The sequence below is a fragment of the Pan paniscus genome, chromosome 23 (genome assembly GCF_029289425.2).
Source record: "Pan paniscus chromosome 23, NHGRI_mPanPan1-v2.0_pri, whole genome shotgun sequence".
In the NCBI taxonomy this organism is placed as follows: Eukaryota; Metazoa; Chordata; class Mammalia; order Primates; family Hominidae; genus Pan; species Pan paniscus.
In genome coordinates, this window is record NC_085927.1 from 30172976 (window position 1) to 30197728 (window position 24753).

The 24753-nt window shown below is 50.3% G+C and overlaps 1 protein-coding gene across 20 annotated transcripts in view; it reads left to right on the top strand.

Annotated features, from left to right (window-relative positions):
• The window catches only part of MED15 (mediator complex subunit 15), a 93058-nt gene that overhangs the window by 55995 nt on the left and 12310 nt on the right, over nt 1-24753 (top strand). For 8 of the 20 annotated variants that reach the window (XM_063603212.1, XM_063603213.1, XM_034952252.3 and 5 more), the window contains 7 exons: nt 860-911; nt 2569-2598; nt 4359-4571; nt 13867-14108; nt 15859-16203; nt 17916-18026; nt 24533-24652. In XM_063603212.1, the coding sequence (XP_063459282.1) occupies nt 860-911; nt 2569-2598; nt 4359-4571; nt 13867-14108; nt 15859-16203; nt 17916-18026; nt 24533-24652 (1113 nt within the window). The remainder of the gene's footprint in view (nt 1-859; nt 912-2568; nt 2599-4358; nt 4572-13866; nt 14109-15858; nt 16204-17915; nt 18027-24532; nt 24653-24753) is intronic. The other 12 variants (XM_063603217.1, XM_063603218.1, XM_063603216.1 and 9 more) reach the window with 7 other exon arrangements.

Here is a 24753-nt window from a genome sequence, read left to right on the forward strand (position 1 = left end):
CAGGGCACGGAGCCGGGGCTTTGCCCCTTCCAGGCTGCCCTGCCAGAAGGATGGGCACTTCAGCAGAAGACAAGGATGCTTCTCTGAAATAAGACTTTACCTCAGACATCCGTGTATTGACCACAAGACCAACTCACAGTAGTGATTTCCCTGAAACACTTGGGAGTGAGTGTCCTTGGGGCCAAAGAGGACAATGGGTGGGAGGCAGCCCCTGCCAGGCAATCCCAGAAACACAGCAGCTTGCATATAGCGGGCCTTGGCAGCCAGTGGCCTTCACCTCACCTGAGAGTGGGCTTCACCCTCTCCCTTGTCTGTGCGTAAATGGAGATGAACACAGATTCTCCCGGAAAGCGCAGCCAGGGGAGGGCCGCCCAGATTTTCAGCAGATACTGCGTCATCAGTGAAAAGGCAGCAACAGGCTGGGCTGAGAAATGAAAGCCCTTCTTTACAGATAGTGCAAAGACACAGCGGCCCACCCACGGCTGCCTCTGACAGGCCTTGTGCCCTCAGGCCAGCGCCTCATCACCCCCAACCTGCCTGTCCCCTTTGTGATGAAGAGAGGGCACTCGAGATGGCTCCCAGCTCTCTCAGCTGAGTGCCTTTCCATCAGGGGAGAGGAGTGGCCGTTGGAGGCTCTCTGTCCCCTTCTTGTTTCTTTGTGCCTGTTATTGGCCAGCCTAGCTGAGCACTGACGGCTCTCTTCCGAGAGGCGGATTCCAGAGGAGGCCGAGCGAGCGTCTGAATCTGCCTTGCAGGATGGGCTTCAGCTCGGTGCCAGCAGGCGAGGGGGCGGGAAGGGGGAGTCCGATGACTGCACTTCTTCATCTGGTATTAAACTGCTTCCTGTTTTTACTTTTAGGACGAATACCTTTCTCTCGTGGCCAGGCTCATTATCCATTTTCGAGACATTCGTAAGTAAGATTTCGCATTTCTGGGTTGTTGAGATCTCTGTGAGAGGCCAGCCCTGACGCTGCCTCGGCAGAGCTTTCTGGGCAGGCCGTGGTGCCTGAGTCAGAAGGTCTGTGTCACCTCACTTGCTTCTGGGAAGTTCTTCACTGCCTTGCATTTGATTCCAGATCCCCCCATCCTCCCAGAGCCTTGGCCTCAAAAATGCTGATTCTAGCATCATGGAAATGCTGTCCTCAAAGTGGTCTAAACGGGTTGCTGCTTCACTTGCTCACTTAATCTCCCTTTTCATAGGGCTGTTGTTTTTACTTCTGGGAAGTTCTGTTTACCCTGGAACAGAAACTCTCTTCCCTAAAAGTTGATTTTATTGACCCATGGAGGCCAGAGACACTTAGGCATATTTTCCCTCCAGACGAGAAGCTTCTGAGGAGGACCTCCTGAGTCTGCACCCTGGCTCCCTGCTGTGCTGAGGGCCCCCGTGTTAACCTCACGTTGTGCCTCCTCTGATTCAGAGGGCCCAGTGTGGTTCTGTCAGCCAGGCAGTGGCCCCAGCTCTACAGAAATGAGTTGTCATTGCATCCTAGGGCCAGGGTCTTCGTGCTTGTGTGTGTTACGTGGAAGTATGTGGACACCAAGTGTTCCTGGATGGCCACAGCCTGTGAAGGAAACTGGGGCCAGCAGCTGCTCTGTGTTTTCAGCCAACAATGGCTCCTGCCCACTGCCGCTGCATAACCACCAGAGGCAGGCTTCTCTTGACACAGGCCTGTCCTTGGAGCATGTGCCTGGCGAGTCCTATTTCTATTCCCCTGTGGGTTAGGGACAGGCAGCTGTACCTTCAGTGTGTTGCTGGGTCAAAGGGAGACATTGAGCACCCCAGAGCCTGGTAGGTTTTGCTTCTTTCCACACTAACTTTTCACTAGAATGGCCAGCAAAGTGAACTTCACTGATCTCACTCTCTGTGGTGTTGGAAAGTCACTGGGATGTGTAAGAGGAGAAGGAGCAGCCCAGATGATCTGGCCCAGATGCGCTGGCAGACTCCGCATGTTCTGCTTTCAGGGACAGTGGCCTGGCTGGTGCACACAGTCCTGTGGGGCTCATGAGGTCATGGGAAGCAGCCGAGCAGGAGGCTCAGGGCCCCATGACTGCTACAGAAGTTCTCCGCTGGGCACTGGGGTCAGCTGGACTGGCTTCCAGCTGGCTGTGGACAGCCTCAGTTTCCTCATCTAGGTAACAGAGACACTGCCTCACCAGAGTGGGCTGCAAAGGGAGGCAGTGTCAAGTCTCGGCACCACTCCAGCCCCGCCGTGGGTTCCTGTAGTGTTCTATTATTTGTTTGCTCAGGGCTGAGCTGAGACTCTGGACCTGGGAAAAAGGAAAGCCAGAGTAGGCCCAGGGTCCCCAACCCCAGAGTGCTTCAGCCTTGGGGTCAGCTCCCTAAGGCCCCAGGTTGACCCTGGAGCTACTCTGCACCCTCTGCCCCCAGGTCCCTTGTGGGGTCAGCGCTGCCAAGAGTAGAAACACTTCCCCCAGTAGCGGGGAGTACTAGGAGCTCCGTGGGGATTAAGGCTTGGGCAAATGCCTACAGAACTGACCTACCCATGGAAATATGTGGTTATATAAAACTATGTTTACTTTGGTTTTTTTGTTTGTGTTTTCATATAGATAACAAGAAATCTCAAGCTTCCGTCAGTGGTAAGAGTTTTCCCTTTTGAGTTAAAGTTTCTCCCATCTTTGGATTTGAGGTGGCAAGAATGACATAGTGCATGCCTCATGTGCCTGGGTTAACCTGTCACTAGAGGAGAATGCTTGCGGAGAGAACTCTGGAGGGAGGAGGCTGACCAGCTGTGCCCTGACCTCTCCAGCCTTCGTCTTCCTCCAGACTGTGAAGTCGCATGATCCTCCCCATCCCGTTTCACACAAATGCTGCCTTTGCCCAGCAAAAAGATAAACACTCACAAAGCTATTAAGACATTATCCAAAAGTGTTGAGCTCTCTGGTAGAGAATTATTATGCTGTTTTCAGTGTAATAATATGTAGTAGCATTTCTGAGAAAATGCTATGAATTCACTTTTTTAAGTTACAAAGTTTCTTTGTAAATTTAGAAATCTGGCTGGGTGCTGTGGCTCATGCCTGTAATCCCAACACTTTGGGAGGCTGAGGCAGGCAGATCAGTTGAGGTCAGGAGTTCAAGACCAGCCTGGCCAACATGGTAAAACCCCATCTCTACTAAAAATACAAAAATAGCCGGGTGTGGTGGCACGCGTTGTAGTCCCAACTACTCAGGAGGCTGAGGCATGAGAATCGCTTGAACCTGGGAGGCTGAGGTTGCAGTGAGTTGAGATCGCACCACTGCACTCCAACCTGGATGACTGAGTGAGACTCCATCCCAAAAAAAAGTTTAGAAATCCATATTTTTAAATTTCAGGGTTTATCACATAAGGGGAATTCTGTCAATTCAGCCTTGGTCTCTGCTGACTAAACTGCAAGGGAAGGAGTTTAACAGATCCAGGCTGGCCAACTGCATTCTGCCATTGGGAAGGGAGTGCACTGACCTCACAGGCTGCACGCCACTGTCTGCCCTGCCCTAGACAGTAGAGCTGTACATGCCAGCTGTCTCTGCCCGTGTGGGTCTCACCTCTCAGCCAGGACAGGGATTCTTGGCCAACTGGGGCTGAGCGGCAGCAAGGGCATGTGGCCAGAACATCTGGGCCCCTTGGCATTGGAGCATGGGGTCCTGGGTACCACCCAGTTGTGTGGCATGGCGGTCCTGCCAGGACATACCTGTCTGTGGGTAGCTGTTTGCTATGAAGTCCACACTGTTGTGACAATGGCATCCTTGTCCTTGGTTGTGGCATTGCTTACTGAGCTGCTGACCTGGTGGGCTTGGGACATTTCTCCTCAGTGCTCTGTGGAGCCCTCCTCTGCACCCCTCAGCTGTTCTGGCATGGTGGCCCTGCACACAGGGGCCCAGGCTGAGTTGGACTCTGCAACAGCACGAGTGGAGCTGTGTGTGCCTGTGGACTTGTGCCCTCCCTGGGAGAGCGTCCCCTGGCCACTGTGTTACCGCTTGCTCAGAAGGGCCCATCGTGCTTTGTATGCTCACCCAGCAGGAGGGCTGGACAGCCAGGAGAGGCAGGGGTTGCCACCTGCCCTCAAGGCCTCAGCCCATCTTTAGTGTATCTGCAGGCATCAGAGAGGTCATTTGTCCCTTAACATTAGGACCCTGGTCCAGGCCAGGCTAGAGGTATGGGTCATGCAGTGACCAACACACCTGGCGTCCTAGCCATTCGTATTTGGGAGTCTCCAGGAGCCTAGTCTCTTACTGCTTGGGGCTGTGAGGGGATTGAGCCTGTAGGTAGGAGAGATCTGTGCTCTGTGAGCCTTACGCCCTTTGAGCCATGGTCAGTCTGGTAGGCCCTTTCCTGAGAAGCTCTGCCCTTGTGTTCCCACAGATCCTATGAATGCACTCCAGAGCCTGACTGGCGGACCTGCTGCGGGAGCCGCTGGAATTGGCATGCCTCCTCGGGGCCCGGGACAGTCTCTGGGCGGGATGGGTAGCCTTGGTGCCATGGGACAGCCAATGTCTCTCTCAGGGCAGCCGCCTCCTGGGACCTCGGGGATGGCCCCTCACAGCATGGCTGTCGTGTCTACGGCAACTCCACAGAGTGAGTACCACACTTCTTGGAGGATTTGCCGCTTTCCTTGCAAACGACAACACATTTTATTCCTGTGCTTATGATGGTATCAAGAAAAGCATGGAGAAGCTCCAAATCGCTCTGGTTTTTTTGTTTTTTAAGTCTTTGTTGTATGTGGAGAGAAAAGGCTTCCAATTTTCGTTGAGCTCCCAGAAGGGTTAAGTGATGCTGGGCCCTCCTCCTCCTCCTAGCCCTGGGCAGGAGAGTGGGGATGGCCTGAGACTCCATCCAAAGGTTTGTGTTTTGTGGCTGAAATAGATACAGTGTGTTTCAGAGGGTTGTCAGCTACAAGGCAGGGCTGAGTGCCAGCAACCACAACTCCACTGTCTGCCCGAGCTCTGGGCACCATCTCTTCTAGTGCTGCCCTTGCCCCTTGGTCACCATGGGTGTGGCTTGCAGTCATATTATCTTCTGGCTTCCTTTCTGTGAAGAGGCTCTGTGTCCTCTCCACACGGCTGCTGTGGTGGGAAACTAGGCTGTGATCAGGTGTTATAGGTGAACCAAAGCTGCTCTAAAGGGGAGGCAAAGAACCTCCCTCTTCTTTCCAGGACCTGTCTTTTGAGATGGGGTCTCGCTCTGTGGGCCACATTGGAGTGCAGTGGCACAATCACGGCTCACTGCAGCCTGGACATCCTGGGCTCAGGTGATCCTCACACCACAGCCTCCCAAGTAGCTGGGACTATAGGCTCACAGCACCGCGCCCGGCTAATATTTTGTATTTTTTGTAGAGATGGGACTTCACCATGTTGCCCAGGCTTATCTTGAACTCCTGGGCTCAAGCGATCTGCTCACCTCGGCCTCCCAAAGTGTTGGGATTACAGGCGTGAGCCAACGCGCCTGCCCTTAGGACCTATCTTGATGTATCCTTGAGTCCCATCAACATTTCTTAGAGTGTGCTGTGCCCACTGCAAAGTGCTTTAGTGTTTTTTTCCCCTTTCATGTAACTTTTTATTTTTAAAATAGGAGTCACAGGAAGTTGTGGAATAGCATAGAGAGTTCCGACATGCCCTTTACCCAGCTCTCCCCAATAATAGTATCTTACATAGAACATTGTCAAAACCAAGAAATTAATGTTGAGGCAGTGTAATCACCTCAGTTAGAGACTTAACTTGGACTTCATCAGTTTTTTTTTTTTTTGAGACAGAGTTTCACTCTTGTTGCCCAGGCCGGAGTGCAGTGGTGTGATCTCAGCTCACTGCAACTTCTGCCTTCCGGGTTCAAGCAGTTCTCTTGCCTCAGCCTCCGACTACCTGGGACTACAGGCGCCTGCCACCATGCCCAGCTAATTTTATATTTTTAGTGGAGATGGGGTTTCACCATGTTGGCCAGGCTGGTCTCAAACTCCTGACCTCAAGTGATCTTCTCTCCTGAGCCTCCCAAAGTGCTGGGATTACAGACGTGAGCCATCACGCCCGGCCGACTTCATCAGTTTTTTACACTCATTCTTGGGCTACATATATGGGTATGTGTAGGTCTGTGAGATTTTACCACGTGTCAAATCAAGTAGCCATCACCACAATTGGCATGCGGAGCCGTTCCATTACCACCAACCAACTCTCTCGTGTTACCTCTCAGAGATCGTGCCCTCCCTCCAGCCTTAAGCAGTGACAATTGCTGATCTGTTGTGTGTCTCTGTAGTTCTGTCCCTTTGTGAATGTTGTATAAATGGAATCATACCATATGTGACTTTTTGAGATTGGCTTTTTAAATTCAATCTGATACCCTTGAGATCCACCCAGGTTTTATCAGTAATTCATTCCTTTTCATCACTAAGTAGTGTTCCATGGAACGGATTTTCCACAGTTTGCTTATTCATTCACCCATGAAGGACATTTGGGTTGTTTCCTGCTTTTGCTTACTATTATGCAAACAAAGCTGCTGTGGATATCTGTGTACAGGCTTCAGTGCTTCAATATATTTTTGTCACACATCCCTCATGATAACCCTATGAAGAGGGCAGCATCGCCCCCTCTGCTTTGTCAGTGTAGCAGCTGCTAACGAGAACTGGAGTCACACCCCAGGCCAAGAGCTGGGATCGAAGCTGCTGCCTGACCCCATCCTCACACTCCTACCCTATCCTGTGTCAGGTTTCCTCTTCTTTGGGGCCATAGGCATCCTCATTTCTACCCACTCCTGCTCTGGAATCTTCCTCCATCCCGAGCCACCTTCCCTTCTCATACCTTAATTCTCCTCTTACTTCCTGTTGTCTAACTCTCAGCACATGCTGGTTTCCTCATCCTAGAACAATCTGCCTGGTTCTTCGTCCCAAGCTCTCATTACCTCACTCTTTTTAGCACATCAGATAAGTACACCAGCTGGGTTTAGGGAGGACCCACAGAAGTGCCGGCTCAAGTTCCTTGTCACGTTCTACTCTTGTGTACTTGGTGCATTTTTTTTTTTAATCATGAGCTTATACTTGATAATAAATTGTTTTTAAATGTATGAGTTTAGAATGCTCACATGAGTTGCCTTGTCATCCCACTTCAGAGACTTTGTCTTAAACCAGTTCTTTGTCAGAAGTTCAGTGGTGAAGCTTGATATCCTGCCCACGCCCTCCCCAGTCTGGCCTTGGCCCCCACTTCCTGTTTTTAGCTTCCAAGGGGACTGGTCTTCTGTGTGGCACTAGTTGAGAGTTACAGTGGGGGCTGGGCGCGGTGGCTCACGCCTGTAATCCCAGCACTTTGGGAGGCTGAGGCGGGCGGATCACGAGGTCAGGAGATCGAGACCATCCTGGCTAACACGGTGAGACCCCGTCTCTACTAAAAATACAAAAAATTAGCCGGGCGTAGTGGTGGGTGCCTGTAGTCCCAGCTACTCGGGAGACTGAGGCAGGAGAATGGCATGAACCTGGGAGGCGGAGCTTGCAGTGAGCCGAGATCGTGCCACTGCACTCCAGCCTGGGCAACAGAGCGAGACTCTGTCTCAAAAGAAAAAAGAAAAAGTTACAGTGGATTCTCTACTTCAGGATCTTGTTACCACCTTTGTCAGAGGCCAACTCTCCCTGCCCTTCACCACTTGCCTCCCTGGTCTCCCTGAAACTAGTAGTGTTGTCTGATGGGCATTTGATACCCCTTCCTGACACCTTTCCCAAAGACTACTGCATGATTAAGGCCCTTTCAGATCTTCATCTAGTGCCACCAAGAGGACAGAGCCTGGGTCAGAGGTTTTGCCAGGGACTCTCAAAGGGTAGGCCAGGGGACATTGTGATAGTTTTCAGGTGACCCAGGTTAGTCGGAAAAGGCTGAAACTGCTGGTTGTTCCTATGGCTGGGGCTGCAGTACAGAGTTGGAAGCAAAGCTTTTCACTCTGCGCATTTTTGTTTCTCATGAGTTTTATATAACGTGCATGTAAAGCCGACTTTAAAAATAATTTCTACTGCCAGTTGTGTGATGGACTGGGGTGCTGAGGACATGTTCTCCTCCTGGATAACTAGGTTCTGGTTAGGATGCACTTTGGAATGCTGGCCTGCAGCAGTTGGGGAGGCTTTGTCCTCCTGAGCCTCGGCTGCTGCAAGGTGGGGGAAGAAAGCTTGGGATTCCTGTAGTCAGCCAGGATTTGTGCTGGGTCCTGTGTCACCCCCCATACCCCCCAGAAGCAGGTGCAGATTGGAGCAGGTGCGGATTGGAGGAACATGTCCCCAGTGTAAGACCTGTGACAGTTGCACATTAAGGTCAAGCAATCAGCATACAAAGATCACCAGCCTTGAAGGGAAGGAGAGACACCATGAAGGTGAACAGAAATAATAGACACATGTAGGCATGCCCAGTGACCACACATACAGGAACTGTTAGTTATGGGCCATGGGGTATATAAAGAAATAAAGTGGAGAGCCGGGCACAGTGGCTCACAACTACACTCCTGGCTACTCGGGAGGCTAAGGCAGGGGGATTGCTTGAGGCCAGGAGTTTGAGGCTATGGTGAACTATCATTGCACCACTGCACACCAGCCTGGGGGATAGAACGAGACACCATCTCTGAAAAAATAGAAAACAAAAAGGAAAAGAAAGAGCAGAAATTCAAATGAAAAAGCATCATCAGGAGCGATGAAGCAGATTTGAAATGGAACCAAATGAAAGCTGTAGAAATGAGCAATATAATTATTGAACGAAGAAAGTGGATGAATGAACAGCGCATTAGATACAGCTGAAGAAAGAATTTGTGTAATAGAAGCTACATTTGAAGAAATTATCTAGAATGTAGCACAGAGAAGAGCACATGGAAAATGTGAAAGCAAGGGTAAGAAATGAGGATAAGATCAGAAATTCTAATTGGCATCCAAGCAAAGCCCCAGAAGGATCAAATGGAGAGAATGGAAGAAAACAATATGTGAGGGGATAACTACTGAGAAAAGCCCATCTGGCCCCAACCAAGTTAGCCATCTCATCTGCTGTGAGACTGCAGAGCACCAAAGGCCAGAGGAATGTCTTAGAAATAGGCAGTTCCTGCAAAGGAGCAATGAGTACACTCAGCAGTGGAGTCAGAAAGATAATAGAATATTGTTAAAGCATTGAGAATAGAGCTGCCAGTCACATTTGTATGCCAGCAAGACTCAAGGATGTGGAAAGCAAGCCATTTTTAGATAAACCTAGCCTTAGAGACCGTCACTAAAAGATTTTCTAAAGGATATATCTTTTTTTCTCCTTTTTCCAATAAGCCTTTTGCACTCTTAGATATATTCTTTTGTTTATCCTTTCCTCTTCCCTCTCAGGTGATACAAGGTAAAATGGGAAAAGAAACGTTGAGCATAGGTGATAGTAAATGTGTATAAATCTAAAGCAGTGATTCTCACCCAGGGTGACGTTCCACCACAGGGGATATTTGACAATGTCTGGAGACATTTTGGGATGTCACTAATGTGGGGGTGCTGCTGGTGCGTAATGGGTGGAGACCAGAGGTGCTGCTAACCATCTTACAAATACAGGTCAGTCCCCGCAACAACATAGAATCATCTGGGTCAAGTGTCAGTAGTGAAAAGGTTGAAAATCGCTGGTGTAAATAAAAATTTACCTCTGTAAAATAAAACAGTCAGGCTAACCTCCATACAGACTTGCCACATTCCAAGCACTATTTCATTTCTTCTCTATTATTATTATTATTATTATTATTATTATTATTAAGATGGAATCTCGCTCTGTCAACAGGCTGGAGTGCAGTGGTGCAATGTCGGCCCACTGCAACCTCGACCTCCCAGGTTCAAGCGATTCTCCTGCCTCAGCCTCCCAAGTAGCTGGGACTACAGGCGCGCGCCACTACGCCCAGCTAATTTTTGTATCTTTAGTAGACACAGGGTTTCACCATGTTGGCCAGGATGTTCTCGATCTCCAGACCTTGTGATCTGCCCTCGTTGGCCTCCCAAAGTGCTGGGATTACAGGCATGAGCCTCCGCGCCTGGCCTATTATTATTATTTATAGAGCTAGGGTCTCCTTATGTTGCCCAGGCTGGTCTTGAATTGCTGGGCTCAGGCGATCTGCTCTGCCTTGGCTATCCAAAGTGCGAGATTACGGGCATGAGCCACAGCACCCAACCCCAGGGACTATTTTGAGTGTTTTACTTACATAATAGATTATTTAATTCTTAATCCAGTGTGTGGAGTAGGTACTATTATTGCATTTTCTAACAGGGAAAACTAAGGCAATGAGCAGTGACAGAGTTGAGGTTTTGAGTCCAGGCAGCCTAGCTTGGAGGCTGTATCCCTAGCCTCAAATCCATCCAGCCTCTTAATAGAATGTCTGCTGTGAAGAGTTAAGATAGATCAACAAAATATGAAATAAATGCAAGTCAGCAGGGAGATAGAGCATGAATATCGGTTCTGTCGGGTACATATAAAACCTACTTTAAAAAGTAGTAAATTTGGGAAATGCTAAAATATTGATGAGGTTTATACTTTAAGTTAAATATGCATGATAAAACTGAAAAATTATTGCTAAAACAATGGAAATAATTCATAAAATTTAAGATCAATAGAAAAAATAGGATAAGGCAGAAATCCAGATAATACAAAGTTCAATCATCCAACAAAAATGCAATCAAAAAAGACAAAGAAGCTTAGAAAAGGAAAGACAAAGGCCGGGCGCGGTGGCTCAGGCCTGTAATCGCAGCACTTTGGGAGGCTCAGTCAGGCAGATCACGAGGTCAGGAGATTGAGGCGATCCTGGCCAACATGGTGAACGCCGTCTCTCCTAAAAATACAAAAAGTTAGCTGGGCATGGTGGCGCATGCCTGTAATCCCAGCTACTTGGGAGGCTGAGGCAGGAGAATTGCTAGAACCCGGGAGGTGGAGGTTGCAGTGAACCGAGATCGCGCCACTGCACTCCAGTCTGGCGACAGAGTGAGATTCCATCTCAAAAAAAAAAGGAAAGGAAAGACAAATATTAATAGAAAATAAGTTTAAAAATATAAGTAATCATAATAAATATGAGTGGACTAAACTTTTCTGCTGAAAGGAAATGTGAGAAGAAATGGAAATGAAACAGCACAGTTGTTTTATTGTTAGAAGAAACACACACCTACAATAAAACATGCAGAAGGATTTAAAAATAAAAGATGAAGAAAGGCCAAGTGCAGTGGCTCACGTCTGTAATCCCAGCACTTTGGGAAGATGAGGTGGGAGGATCACTTGAGCCCAGGAGTTCAAGACCAACCTCGGCAAAATAGGAGACCCCCATCTCTACATAAAATTTAAAAATTACCTGTAGGTACACTTGAGATGCTGAGGTAAGAGGATCACTTGAGCCCAGGAGGTCAAGGCTGCAGTGAGCCATGATTGCACTATTGCATTCCAGCCTGGGCTGCAGTGAGACCCAATCTCAATCAATCAGTCAATGAAATTAGCTGAGTGTGGTGGTACACACCTGTAGTCCCATCTACTTGTGAGGCTGAGGTGAGAGGATCGCTTGCTTGAGCCTGGAACGCTGAGGCTGCAATGAGCCACGATGGAGACACTGCATTCCAGCCTGGGTGACAGAGCAAAATCCCGTCTCAAAAAAGAAACAAAAAAAAGGATGAAGAAAGATGTATTGGGCAATTACTTCAATTACATCTCTTTGTTATTGATAAACAGACCAAAAAATTCATTTACAGAAAATTTGAACAATGTAATGAACAACTTGATTTAAGCATATGATGGAACAATATGTTTATAAAAATAAATCATAAAGCAAGCTTCAGCAATTTCAGAAAATTTAAAAGTATTGTCATACTTTTTGTTGTTGTTGTTTTGAGACAGAGTCTCACTCTGTCACCCAGGCTGGAGTGCAGTGGCGCGATCTCGGCTCACTGCAACCTCTGCCTCCCGGGTTCAAGCAATTCTCCTGCCTCAGCCTCCTGAGTAGCTGGGATTACAGGCACGTGCCACCATGCCCGCTAATTTTTGTATTTTTAGTAGAGATGGGTTTTTGCCATGTTGGCCAAGCTGGTCTCAAACTCGACCTCAAGTGATCCTCCTGCCTGAGCCTCCCGAAGTGCTGGGATTAGAGGTGAGAACCACCGCGACCCGCCGGTCATACATGTTTTATGAATGTCAAATAAAGTTAGAAATCTGTCACAAAATAAATTAAAAATTTTTTACACTTGGCCAGGCACAGTGACCCATGCCTGTAATCTCAACACTTTGTGAGGTCGAGGCAGGAGGATCACTTGAACCCAGGAGTTTGAGATCAGCCTGGGCAACAAAGTGAGACTGTCTCTATAAAAATTTTACAAATTAGTTGGGTGTGGTGGCATGCACCTGTAGTTCCAGCTACTCGGGAGGCTGAGGCAGGAGGGTCACTTAAGCCCAGGAGGTCAAGGGTGCAGTGAGCCACGATGGTACCACTTCAGTCCAGACTGGGCAACAGAGTGAGACCCCACCTCAAAAAAAAAAATCTTACACCCATCAGAATTGCTAAAATGAATAGGGACAGCCTCAAGTGTTGGTGACAGAGAAACTGAATCACTCATATATTGCTGGTGAGAATGTAAAGTGGTTTTACCTTCTTTCAAAATGAAATATGCAACTCAGCAGTTATACTCTTGGGTATTTTTCCTAGAGAAATGAAAACCTTGCATAAAAACCCATGCACGAATTTTAACAGCAGCTTTATTTGTGGTAGCCCAAATCTACAGTTACCCAAATGTCCTTCATGTAGACGGTTAAACACACTGTGAGGTGCTTGTACCATGGAATACCCTGGCAGTACTGTTGCTAGAACTACAACCTGTATGCTGAATGTAAAAAGCCGATCCCAAAAAGGTTCATACTGTATGGTTCCATTTTTGAAATATTATATATAATTTTGAAATGACAAAATTTTAGAAATGGAGGATGCTGCAGTGGTTGCCAGAGTTTGCGGGTCAGGGTTGCTGAGAGAGGTGGCAACACGAGGGATCCTTGTGGTGTGGGGACTGTGTAGTGTATTGACTGGTGGTGAGTGAACCCACTCAGGTGGTTAAATTGTCCAGAACTTAGTACACACACCCACACAAGTGAGCACACATCGTGGTTGTGATACCTTGTAAGTTTGTAGAATGTTACCATTGGAGGAAACTGGGCAAAGTATACAAAGGATCTCTCTATATTTCTTTAATACAGCTTTATTGAGACATAATTCTCATTAGCATACAATTCACCCATCTGAAGTGCTCCACTCGGTAGGTTTTAGTGTAATCCACAGAGTTGTGCAGCCATCAGCACAATTTTAGAACATTTTTATGTTCACCCCAAAAGAAACCTCACCTCAGAAAATCTTGTAATTGACTGTTCATATAAGCAGTTTTCATAATAGCCACAAAGTAGAAGCAGCCCAAATGTTCATCACAGGAAATCGGTGTAGTAGAATATTATTTGGCGATAAAAATAACACAGAAAAACTGATAACATGCCACGACATGGGCGAACTCGTAAATATTATGCTAAAGAAGCTAGTCACAAAAGAGCACATGTTCGATGCCATTCGTACAAAGAGTCCGGAAGTGGCCAATCCATAGAGACAGAGAGGAGATTACTGATTGCCAGAGTCTAGGCTTCTTATTTATCCAAAAGACTTAGTTGTCCCTTTTCTTTTGTCTTTGGTTATTATAGAGTAACTCATGATAGGAAATCCCAAAATCAACACAAATGCTACTTCGTATTCTATCTTTCTGTCTGTGGTAAATGGAACGTTCAGATTCCAGCGGCAGCCGTGGCAGTGGGGCTTTTGCTGGCTGTTTTGTCCCTTGCTGTGCAGCCCTGCAGCGTTTCTGGGAATCTGCCCTGTGGACTGACTGGCGACTCTGGTCTTTTCTCAGCCCAGCTGCAGCTCCAGCAGGTGGCGCTGCAGCAGCAGCAGCAGCAACAGCAGCAGTTCCAGCAGCAGCAGCAGGCGGCGCTACAGCAGCAGCAGCAGCAGCAGCAACAGCAGCAGTTCCAGGCTCAGCAGAGTGCCATGCAGCAGCAGTTCCAAGCAGTAGTGCAGCAGCAGCAGCAGCTCCAGCAGCAGCAGCAGCAGCAGCAGCATCTAATTAAATTGCATCATCAAAATCAGCAACAGGTACCAGGTCCCCTGTTCCTGCTCTTGGCCTCCCTCCTGCAGCGTGAGCCCTGGGCTGGCATCAGCCACAATGCTGGGTGCAGTGCCCGGAGCCAGCCGAGGGTTCTCTTGACACGTGTGCCTGCCCTTTTCCATGGGCTTCTCAAAAAGTCTGGGACAAGGCCGGGCCCAGTGGCTCATGCCTGTAATCCCAGCACTTTGGGAGACCAAGGCAGGCGGATCATCAGGAGTTCAAGACCAGCCTGGCCAGCATGGTGAAACCCCATCTCTACTAAAAATACAAAAAATTAGCTGGACATGGTGGCGCACACCTATAATCCCAGCTATTGAGAACCTGGGAGGCGGAGGTTGCAGTGAGCCGAGATCGCGCCGCTGCGCTCCAGCCTGGGTGGCAGCGAGACTCCGTCTCAAAAAAAAAAAAAAAAAAAAAAGGAAAAGAAAAGTCTGGGACAGGCAGAAGAAAGAGGCCCTGACTCACTAGGAAGGTTCTGTGATCGAGCCCTTCCATTTGGGCTTGGGCATCTGGCGGTGGGCCTCCTGTGTAGTTCAGGGGCTGCGAGGGATTCAAACAAGAGTGAGCTGAAGCAAGAAGTGAGACGAACACTCTGAGGCTTGGGACTACTTGAGCCATTGTGGGCCATTTTGGCTGAGGACACGTGTGCCTCCTGTTTACCTCTGTGTCTTGGGTTCTGCGCTCAGTGTTAGTCGACCTCCAGCTGGTGTTGCATGAGGTGATGGTGATGTCATGTTAGCAGCACTGCTTCTCAGAAGTTGTTCAGCTTCCCATGGTTTCCATAGAGAGTCTAGACGTGTTAAACATCTGCCCTCACAGCAGGTCTTGGTTGGGAGAGGAAAGCCCCAAAGGGCCCCACCACCCTCCCACCCCTTCAGGCCTCAGCTAGCTGGGCTTCTCTGAATCTTGGCACCCCTCTCCCAGAGCTGACAGTGCATCTGCAGCCACACTTTTCCTTCTCCTGCTGACAAGCGGACCTTGACCGTCACCGTGAGGCTCATGCCACTGACCTATAGGGGCAAAGCAAGCATCGTTGCAGAGGCTTCAGAAATCTGCAGTTGCCCCAGCTTTTATCCTAGCTTCCATGGAGCTGTACCTATTCCTTGTCACCTTTTGCTGAAGCTTCTAGGTATGCCCTTTGAACCATCCTAGTGGAATGGTAGACCAGAGCCCAGGCACACACTTGGTGCCTCCCCGGTGTCAGGAAGGCAGCTGGTGTTGGCCTCGGGGACCCAGAGCCTTTCTGTGGGAGATGTGCCCCTCCCCGTGTGAGTGAGAGGTCAGCCTGTCAGCCCAGGAAGGCCTTTTTTTTTTTTTTTTTGAGACTTTTTTTTGAGTCTTACTCTGTTGCCCAGGCTGGAGTGCAGTGATGTGATCTCGGCTCACTGCAACCTCTGCCCCGCCAGTTTAAGTGATTCTCCTGCCTCAGCCTCCCAAGTAGCTGGGATTACAGGTGTGAGCCACCATGCCTGGCTAATTTTTGTATTATTAGTAGAGACGGGGTTTCGCCAGGTTGTCCAGGCTGGTCTCGAACTCCTGACCTCAGGTGATCTGCCCGCCTCGGCCTCCCAAAGTGCTGGGATTACAGGCGCGAGCCACTGCACCCAGCCAGGAAGGCTTTCTTGATGGCTCTGCAGATGGCCACCTGGGCTTCCTGAGGCCCAGACTGTCACAGGGAGGAGCTGGTGCCACAGAGGCAGATGAGTGATAACCGAGTGCTGCTTGTTCTGTCTCTAGATACAGCAGCAGCAACAGCAGCTGCAGCGAATAGCACAGCTGCAGCTCCAACAACAGCAACAGCAGCAGCAGCAGCAGCAGCAGCAGCAGGCTTTGCAGGCCCAGCCACCAATTCAGCAGCCACCGATGCAGCAGCCACAGCCTCCGCCCTCCCAGGCTCTGCCCCAGCAGCTGCAGCAGATGCATCACACACAGCACCACCAGCCGCCACCACAGCCCCAGCAGCCTCCAGTTGCTCAGAACCAACCATCACAACTCCAGCCACAGTCGCAGACCCAGCCTTTGGTGTCACAGGCACAAGCTCTCCCTGGACAAATGTTGTATACCCAACCACCACTGAAATTTGTGAGTACCTGTGGCCCACAGTGGAGCACATGCAGCCTGTGGCTCTGTCAGCAGTAGTTTCTAGGCTCTTTGGCTAGAGATAGCATATCCTATTCTTCAAGTGCTGAGACTTCAGGCAGCCCCCACCCCTTGCCAGCCCTGCCCACTCTAGCATGGCTCAGCAGGGAAGCATGTGTTTTGCATTTTGTGTTCTGAGAGCTGCTTCTGCACCCCGCACAGGGTACTGCTGCTGCTGCTGGGGCACCAAGTCGCATTCCAAGCAGTGTGGCTGATTGCAGCAGTTCTGTGGGCCCTTTCAGGGTGTGAGCACTTCGACTGATGAGCACCACATGAAAGGATGTGCCAGCTCCGTCAGTGTCTGGTGGTGCCAACTACTCAGAGTTAATGTTCTAAGCAAATATCTTTTTTTTTCCTTTACACTCTGCCAAGTCTCAGGAGAACAAAGTTCATTACTATATTTTTGAGAGGAGTATTAATATAAAATACTGTTATTCCTAGTTTCATTTTGTATCTCTGCACAAAGCCAGTCTACTCAGTGACAGGCACAGAGGACAGAGTATGATCACCAGGATGAAGGTAGCTGCATCAAGGGGCCATTTGGACAACTCTTTGGCTCCCTTGGTTTTTGTGGCCTTTTCTGTTTGTGATTCATGAGTGGAATGGGGCCTGAGGCAAGTGTGGGGGTGAACAAGAGGCCTCATAGGCAGACTGGAAGTCTAGGAGAGTTGTGAGGAGCAGATATGCTCACTCATCTGTCACCTGGGAGTCGACACACTGCCTGACCCCTGGGACTGTGCAGACTGAAACCCTTGTGTGCTGCATGGTGGAATGTGCCCTGGCAGGGTTTGCCCTAGTGGCTTGGAGATGTCTAAGGAAGAGCCCGCTGCATGTTGGAATGTGCCCTGGCAGGGTTTGCCCTGGTGACTTGGAGATGTCTAAGGAAGAGCCCCCTGCATGGTGGCGCGGGCCTGTCTCATCCTTCTGGAGGCCCCTCCATGCAGTGGCTCCACAGTTGCCCCTTTTGCCCAAGTTTGCCCACCACCCCCCCACCCCCACTTTTTTCTTTTGAAGACAGGGTCTCTGTTGTCCAGGCTGGAGTGCACTGATGTGATCAGACCTCCCTGCTCAAGCGATTCTCCCACCTCAGCCTCCCAAGTAGCTGGGGCTGCAGGTGTGCATCCCCACACCTAGCTAAATTTTTGTATATTTTGTAGATATGAGGTTTGGCCGTGTTGCCCAGGCTAGTCTTGATCTCCTGGGCTTAAGCGATCCACTGGCCTTGGCCTCCCAGAATGCTGAGAATACAGACAGGAGCTACTACGCCCTGCCCTCTGCTGGCCGGCTAACCCAGCTTTCCTTCAAGGAATCAGGCTGAGTGAAGCTCTTGTGGACCATCAGCATGCTTGGCCCAGAGGATGAGCAGGCTAGGCTGTAAGCTCTGCATTGGAAGTCGTCAGTGCTTGTGGTGATAGCTGGTGCTGAGGGATGTGTGGAGACATCCCAGTGGGAGGGCCACACTGCCACTTGCCAGAATTGGATTTGAGCTAATGGGATCCTAGATGGCCAGTAAGGTGACATCACAGCACATGAGGTCATGAAAGTCCCATTCCTCACCTCAAGAAAGGCTCCATTTCCTAAGCTCCCACAGGAAGACTAGGCTCTGCTCTCTGACCCAGGTGGTTCCAAATCACATTCTCTCTTTCTCCCTCAAGGTCCGAGCTCCGATGGTGGTGCAGCAGCCCCCAGTGCAGCCCCAGGTGCAGCAGCAGCAGACAGCAGTACAGACAGCTCAGGCTGCCCAGATGGTGGCTCCCGGAGTCCAGGTGAGGGCCTGGGGGTGGAGGGCTCCATAGTCATCAGCAGGTGCATGTTCACCTGCGCATGTAGTGCTACAGCGAGGGTTCTGGTTGGATTAGGGGCTGGGGGCTAAGTTGGTAAAGCAGGGGCTTCTCTCCCCCTTGCACTCTGCAAGACACCCCTGGAGTCCTTGGGGTGGGCAGCTGTGCTTGGTCATGTCTAGGACCCACCAGCCGCATAGTGCGTGTCGTTTCCAGCTTTGCTCGGGCATCCTTCATTATCCCTCTTCCTTGCCACTCTGAGTGACTCTGGGAACATGTATCAGAGAGTAGAAGGCTGCAGTTTTCTCCTCATCTCTCATCTTCCATTTGAGAGTCTGAGTACAGAGCTGACCAGGGTGGAGGGCAGCTTTCTAGACACTCGGAAGCAGATGGGAGCCACATGCAGCAGGAGCGTGGGAGAGGGCATCCTGGTGCTCGCCTGCACTCAGGGACTCCGGCGCTGTGTGGTGAGAAGCGTGCCACTCCCACATTGCTGAGCTTGCTGGTGTGTCACATGTGTGGAATGTGTGTGTGTCTCTGTGTGTCATCACGTGTTAGTGGAATGCAGATGGCCTTGTCTGGCCTCCTAGTGTCCTGGGATTGGAGGCCCAGGGTTTCTGTACCTTTTCCTATAACCCCTCCTCTCCTTCTTGTGGGGAGACGTACAGTCTGGGGCTTCAGTTTTTCCTCTTTTCACATGATGGTGGAAACACTGTTGGTCCTGACTCGGAAGGGGCGTTGGCTTTAGAAAGAGTCAGAATGTGCTAGTTGATGTGGTAAGACTGTGGCTGGGTCCCAGCCCACAGCTGGCAGTGCGCCTGCACTTTGCTGTCGTCTTAAGGGTACCTGGCCTTGTGGTTTTCTGCAGGCCTGCTGGGTGCAGCGCCTGGGTGCACAGTGCCTCGTGGCAGGCTTCATCTCACGCTTGGGGGGTGCTCAATAATGTCCTTCATGGTGCCTGCTACCTCTTTTAAGTCCCTGGGAAGCTGCCTGAGGAGGGAATCTGAGGTATTTGGCTGCAGCTGAGGTTAGCATCCTACCTTGGCATGGCACCAAATGACTTGGGGCCAGGGTCCCCATGTCACATTCTTACTTAGGTGGAGCCCTGTATGAAACACACCACAGAACTCACATTTACTTACTGCTGGGGGAGGCTGACCACTTCGTGTGATGAGGTTGGAGGTCTCTGCCACCTCCCTGTGTGTCTCGGCACGTCCTCAGGCCTCGTTGGGGGGCTCCCTTGTCCTGGTCTCATGCAGAGGAAGGACGTGGTGTGTTCAGAGTCAGCTTAGTGGTGGCACATAGTGACTGCCCACCCAGTGGAAGCTGCTACCTTTGCCTCTTTGGACCATCGATCCTCTGTTCAGGACCTCACTTCCTGGAAACTTTTTTTATTTTTTGAGATGGAGTCTTGCTCTGTTGCCAGGCTGGAGTACAGTGGCACGATCTTGGCTCACTGCAACCTCTGCCTCCCGGGTTCAAGTGATTCTCCTGCCTCAGGTTCCCAAGTAGCTGGAACTACAGGCGCATGCCATCACACCTGGCTAATTTTTGTATTTTTAGTAGAGACATGGTTTCATCATGTTGGCCAGGATGGTCTCCATCTCTTGACCTCGTGATCTGCCGGCCTTGGCCTCCCAAAGTGCTGAGATTACAGGCATGAGCCAACGCGCCTGGCTGGAAACTTCTATACCGCAGGTCAAGCCCAGCAGGAAAGTGAGAACTGCTCTTTTCTTTATTTCTTTCTGTCTTTTTTTTTTTTTTTTTTTTTTTGAGACAGAGTCTCACTCTGTCATCCAGGCTGGATTGCAGTTTTGCGATCTCGGCTCACTGCAACTTCTGCCTCCTGGGTTCAGGCGATCCTTGTGCCTCAGCCTCCCAGGTAGCTGGGACTACAGATGCACACCACCACACCTGGCCAATTTTTGTATTTTTAGTAGCGATAGGGTTTCACCATGTTGGCCAGGCTGGTTCGAACTCCTGACCTCAAGTGATTCACCCGCCTCAGCCTCCCAAAGTGCTGGGATTATAGGCATGAGCCATCGCACCCAGCCTAGAACTTCTCTTCTCTTCTCTTCTCTTCTCTTTTTTCTCTTTTCTTTTCTTTCTTTCTTTCTTTCTTTCTTTCTTTTTTTTTTTTTTTGACAGAGTCTTGCTCTCTCACCTAGGCTAGAGTGGCTGGAGTGCAGTGGTGCAATCTTGGCTCACTGCAACCTCTGTCTCCCAGGTTCAAGTGATTGTCCTGCCTTTGCTCCCAAGTAGCTGGGACTACAGGCATGCGCCACTATACCCAGCTAATTTTTTTTTTTCCTCTTGTATTTTTAGTAGAGATGGGCCAGGCTGGTCTTAAGCTCCTGACTTCAAGTGATCCACCTGCCTCAGCCTCCCTAAGTGTTGGGATTACAGGCGTGAGCCACTGTGCCCAGCCGAACTTTCCTTTTCTTTCCATTTCTTGGTATTTGGAAAGTGAATAGCCATGGAGCAGCCAGTGTTTTCAGCTGGTGCAGGCCCAGCTGGTATGTTCGTTAGGCTTCTAGCTCAAGGAAGTGTCCGCTCTGCAGTCTCGCTGGCATCCCATCACCGTCCAGAAGCAGGATGCCAGCTGTGTGTGCTCATGGCCCATGCTGAGCCTGTCCTTGGGCCGCTGGTCTTCCTGTCGGTTTCTCCACCCCTTGTTTCAGGTGGAGGTCCCCGCCCGACTGGCACAGGAAGGAGGATGGAGAGTGGTTACCACTGTGGTTCGTTGCTGAGTGAGTTTGGTGTTTTAAGGATCATTGCCCACCTGCCCTGTGGCACCATGTGCTGCCATGCAGGGGATTCCCAAGTGCTAGTGGCAGAGGAGCCTTGTAGTTTCTCAAAGTCCAGCAGTGGGTAGGGCGTATCTATGAGGTGCTTCTCAGTCCAGATGTGGCACCTTGAAATTCTGTAACCCGCATTCTGCTGGTTTTCTCTCAGAGCTTGGTCTTGCCTTGTTGCAAGCAGTGCAGTTTCTTGGGGGCTAATTGGGCACCCTCACTGCCTTGTTCCACCAATAGCAGCGCCCCCTGCTGGGGGATGGGGAGGGTTGGGCACAGCAAGCCCTCTGAGGGGCCATCTGGATTCATGATCTTCTTTCGAAACTTGAATTGGCACAGTGACCAGCTGAGGCTACGGTACTCTGATCTAAAAACTTTAAAAGTATGTGTGGTAACTGTAGAACCCAGAAAGTGGAGAGGAACAGAAGTAAGAGAACCATTCCATGAGAGAGAAGGTCTGGTGTCCTTTCTGGTTCTTTCCCATAGTCAAGGCCATGCTATCCTGGGGTTTTTTGTGCAGCATCTTCCACATCAATAGAGGATGAAATGTCCTCCTTTAATTAGAAAGCCCTGGTCAGCGCCAAGGGACTCTTGTCGTACCCCTCTGTGAATGTCTCTTGCCATCCTCAGTTACCATCTTGTTCTTGGACCTTGTAATAATTTCCGATTTTTTGCTATTACCAGTGACACATATCTTGATGTCTTAGATTGTTCCTAGATTGTTCCTGGAGCTGATGGAGGTGAGTGAATGGTTCACTTTGAGGGCCTTCAGATCTGATCAGCCACCATCTAACCAGGAGGTCAGAGATGCAGATTGGAGCTCCCCTTGTGTTGTTCACACAGTGGACATCAGGACGTGGTGACCACGTGTTGCAGCTTTGTATGTATGAGCTGCCGCGTGCTGCGGAAACAGGCCTCTTGAGTTCATGAATGAAATTCTGGGATTGGGGGCCCCCATGCAGGCAGCCCTCCATGCCCTGTCTCTCAAGCCCATCTTAGAGCCGAAGAGAGGCGCCCTGTCAGGCCCTTGCAGTACTGTGGTGTTGGATGTGGTAAAGGGTAGCCTGGGACTGAGTATTCTAGAAAAATTGCTCAGCCTTGTGCTGTGCACACCTGGTTCTCTTTCCAGTGTTATTTATGTAGCTGAGAAGGGCAATGTCACCCACAAGGGGATTTAGCAGGACACAGCAGACTTCTTTTTCTCCCCTATAAAACCAAGACATGCCAGGCACAGTGGCTCATGCCTGTAATCCCAACGTTTTGGGAAGCCAAGGTGAGAGGATCACTTGAGACCAGGAGTTCAAAACTATCCTGGACAACACAGCGAGACCCTGTCTCTACAAAAAAATAAAAATAAAAAGTTAGCTGGGCGGAGTGGTGCGTGTCTGCAGTCCCTGCTACTCGGGAGGCCGAGTTGGGAGGATCGCGCAAGCCCAGGGGTTTGAGGCTGCAGTGAGCTGTGATGACAGCATTACACTCTAGCCTGGGAGACAGAGCAAAACTCTTGTCTCTTTAAAAAAGCAAGAAACAGGACAGAATGCATCTCATTTTCTTTTTTTTTTTTTTTAAAGACAGAGTCTCTTGCTCTGTCACCCAGGCTGGAGTGCAATGGTACAGTCTCAGCTCACTGCAGTCTCCACCTCCTGGGTTCAAGGGATTCTCCTGCCTGAGCCTCCCAAGTACCTGGGATTACAGGCATGTGCCACCATGCCTGGCTAATTTTGTATTTTTAGTAGAGACGGGGTTTCGTCATGTTGGCCAGGCTGGTCTTGAACTCCTCGCCTTAAGAGATGTGCCCGCTTTGGCCTCCCAAAGTGCTGGAATTACAGGCGTAAGCCATTGTGCCTGGCCATGCATCTCATTTTCAAACAGTCCCTATACCTTTGTCGTTTAACTTTCTATTCTTTTAGTATGTGAAAACCAAACTCTAATTTACAAGTCACAAAGAATTATCCAAGACAGACTCCCATTATGGACATGTATGTGGCATTGCTGATTCACAGCTACTGTACTGAAGCCTTGGCCACCCTGGAGGACCCTCTCTCTTTTTGCTGGACCCTTCTGCACAGTGACTGCAGTAGGGAGAGTCAGACCTGGGGGTGGGGGAGAGGTTTTTTGGATTCCTCTCTGGGTAGATGTGTGTTGGGAAGTAGTGAAATGTTGATAGCTGCCTGGCTCATCTGATCCAGTAAACATAACTGGTGCGTTTGGGTTGAAAGAAATTGGGCTTTCCTTATCAGTTCTCAGTTATAAGAACATCAGTCAGCAGTACATTAGACTTAAGCTTTGCATTCCTTGTGTTTTTTTGTTTGTTTTTCTCTTCCTGGAAAAAAGTTTGCTTCTCTCATACCATCTGACTTACTTCCAGGCTTTTCTCCCTTGTGGAACGAGTGCCGTTGAGCCCTGCTGCACTCTCAGACGGGCTCCTCCGAAGTGCCGCAGGTGGTGGTAAATCGACTCTCACCCACTGGGGTCGCTCCTTCGTGTCTCCCCCCGGTCGGTTCATCTGTTGCTCTGGCTGCAGGAGGAACGAGTGAGCTTCTGGTCGGCGTCTGCCATGCCGTGTCACCCCGGCTTCTGGCGCCTCCTGTGTGTGCCCAGGATTGTGAATGTGGGCCGTGTGTGTGAGGCCACGGGTCTCCCTGCAGCCACTCTCCTGCTGGGGCTCTGTTACTGGCACCCGTCGCTGCCTGCACCGAAGGCTGGCAGCACCTCCTGGAGCTTGGGACCCAGAGCACAGCCTCCCACCATGAGATGTGTTGTTTTTCTGTGGATCAGTCCTCCTTTCTTTCTGAGCCTGGCGTGTTTTGTTCTAGTTTGTTACCGTCCTAAGTGCCTGTAGGCCCTGCTCTCCAGGGACGAGACTCGGGCTCTACCCCTAACTCAGAACCCAGAGCAAGAGTGGTCGGGCCCGGGCCCACAACAGTGCTCAGCTGTCCTGCTGCCTTTGTAGTTCAAGAAGTGTCCATTGATGAGGGGAATGGTCCTGGCTCATGCTGGAGTTCCTGACTCGCATCCCTGTGGAGATGAACTTCCTCGTCAGGGCGGAGGCCTGCCAAGCAGTCCCCCCAGGCTTCTCTTGCTCACCTTTGCCCATTTTTATTATGAAAGAAAACCAGTTCCTCGATAGATACCAGGACCATCAGCCTCAGGCCTGGAGGAGGAAAGGAGGATGATTTGGGTTCGGGCTGTAAGAGGTGTGCCACTGAGAAGGAAGGATGCTGTGAGCAGGCTTAACTGAGCTCATGGTTCAGTGGGAGTCGAGTGTTCTCATCACAGGCTTTGGTGGAATGTACTCTTGACATCTGTCCCCAGGAGCCTGGTCTCCAGAAACACCAGCTCAGGCCCTCAAGGTCTGGCTCTGATGGTTCTGTGGGCTATAGGATTCTGATCTGTTAGCGAGGTGTGTTCAGAAGTGTGTTGAAGACGCCAGTGCAGGAGAGCAGCCAGTAGAACAGAAAGGTCTGGAAGCAGCATTCTTGGCAAATCTTCTAGATTCCCAATGCCCAGACAGACCTGGAGGTGCTGTGGGCTTGAACATGTGGGTGGCCTCCCCTCCCAGGCTGCCCCGAGCTGCCCAAGGTTTCCTTGCCCTGGTGCTCCTTCTTGCAGAGGCTACACGTGCCCTCTCCACCTGCCCAGGCACTGAGTTTCTTTGTTGCGATCACCTTGTCTGTTGTCCCTCTGTCCTCAAAGATGATCACGGAAGCCTTGGCCCAAGGTGGGATGCACATAAGAGCCCGGTTCCCGCCTACCACCGCTGTGTCCGCCATCCCGTCAAGCTCCATCCCTTTGGGCAGACAGCCCATGGCACAGGTATTTACGGGGCAGCGCCCAGGGCACGGCTGGGAGCTCGGGGCGTCCTCTGAGCGCCTTTGTAAAGCGCACCTGTCATTATCATCGCCGGTGACTTCTTT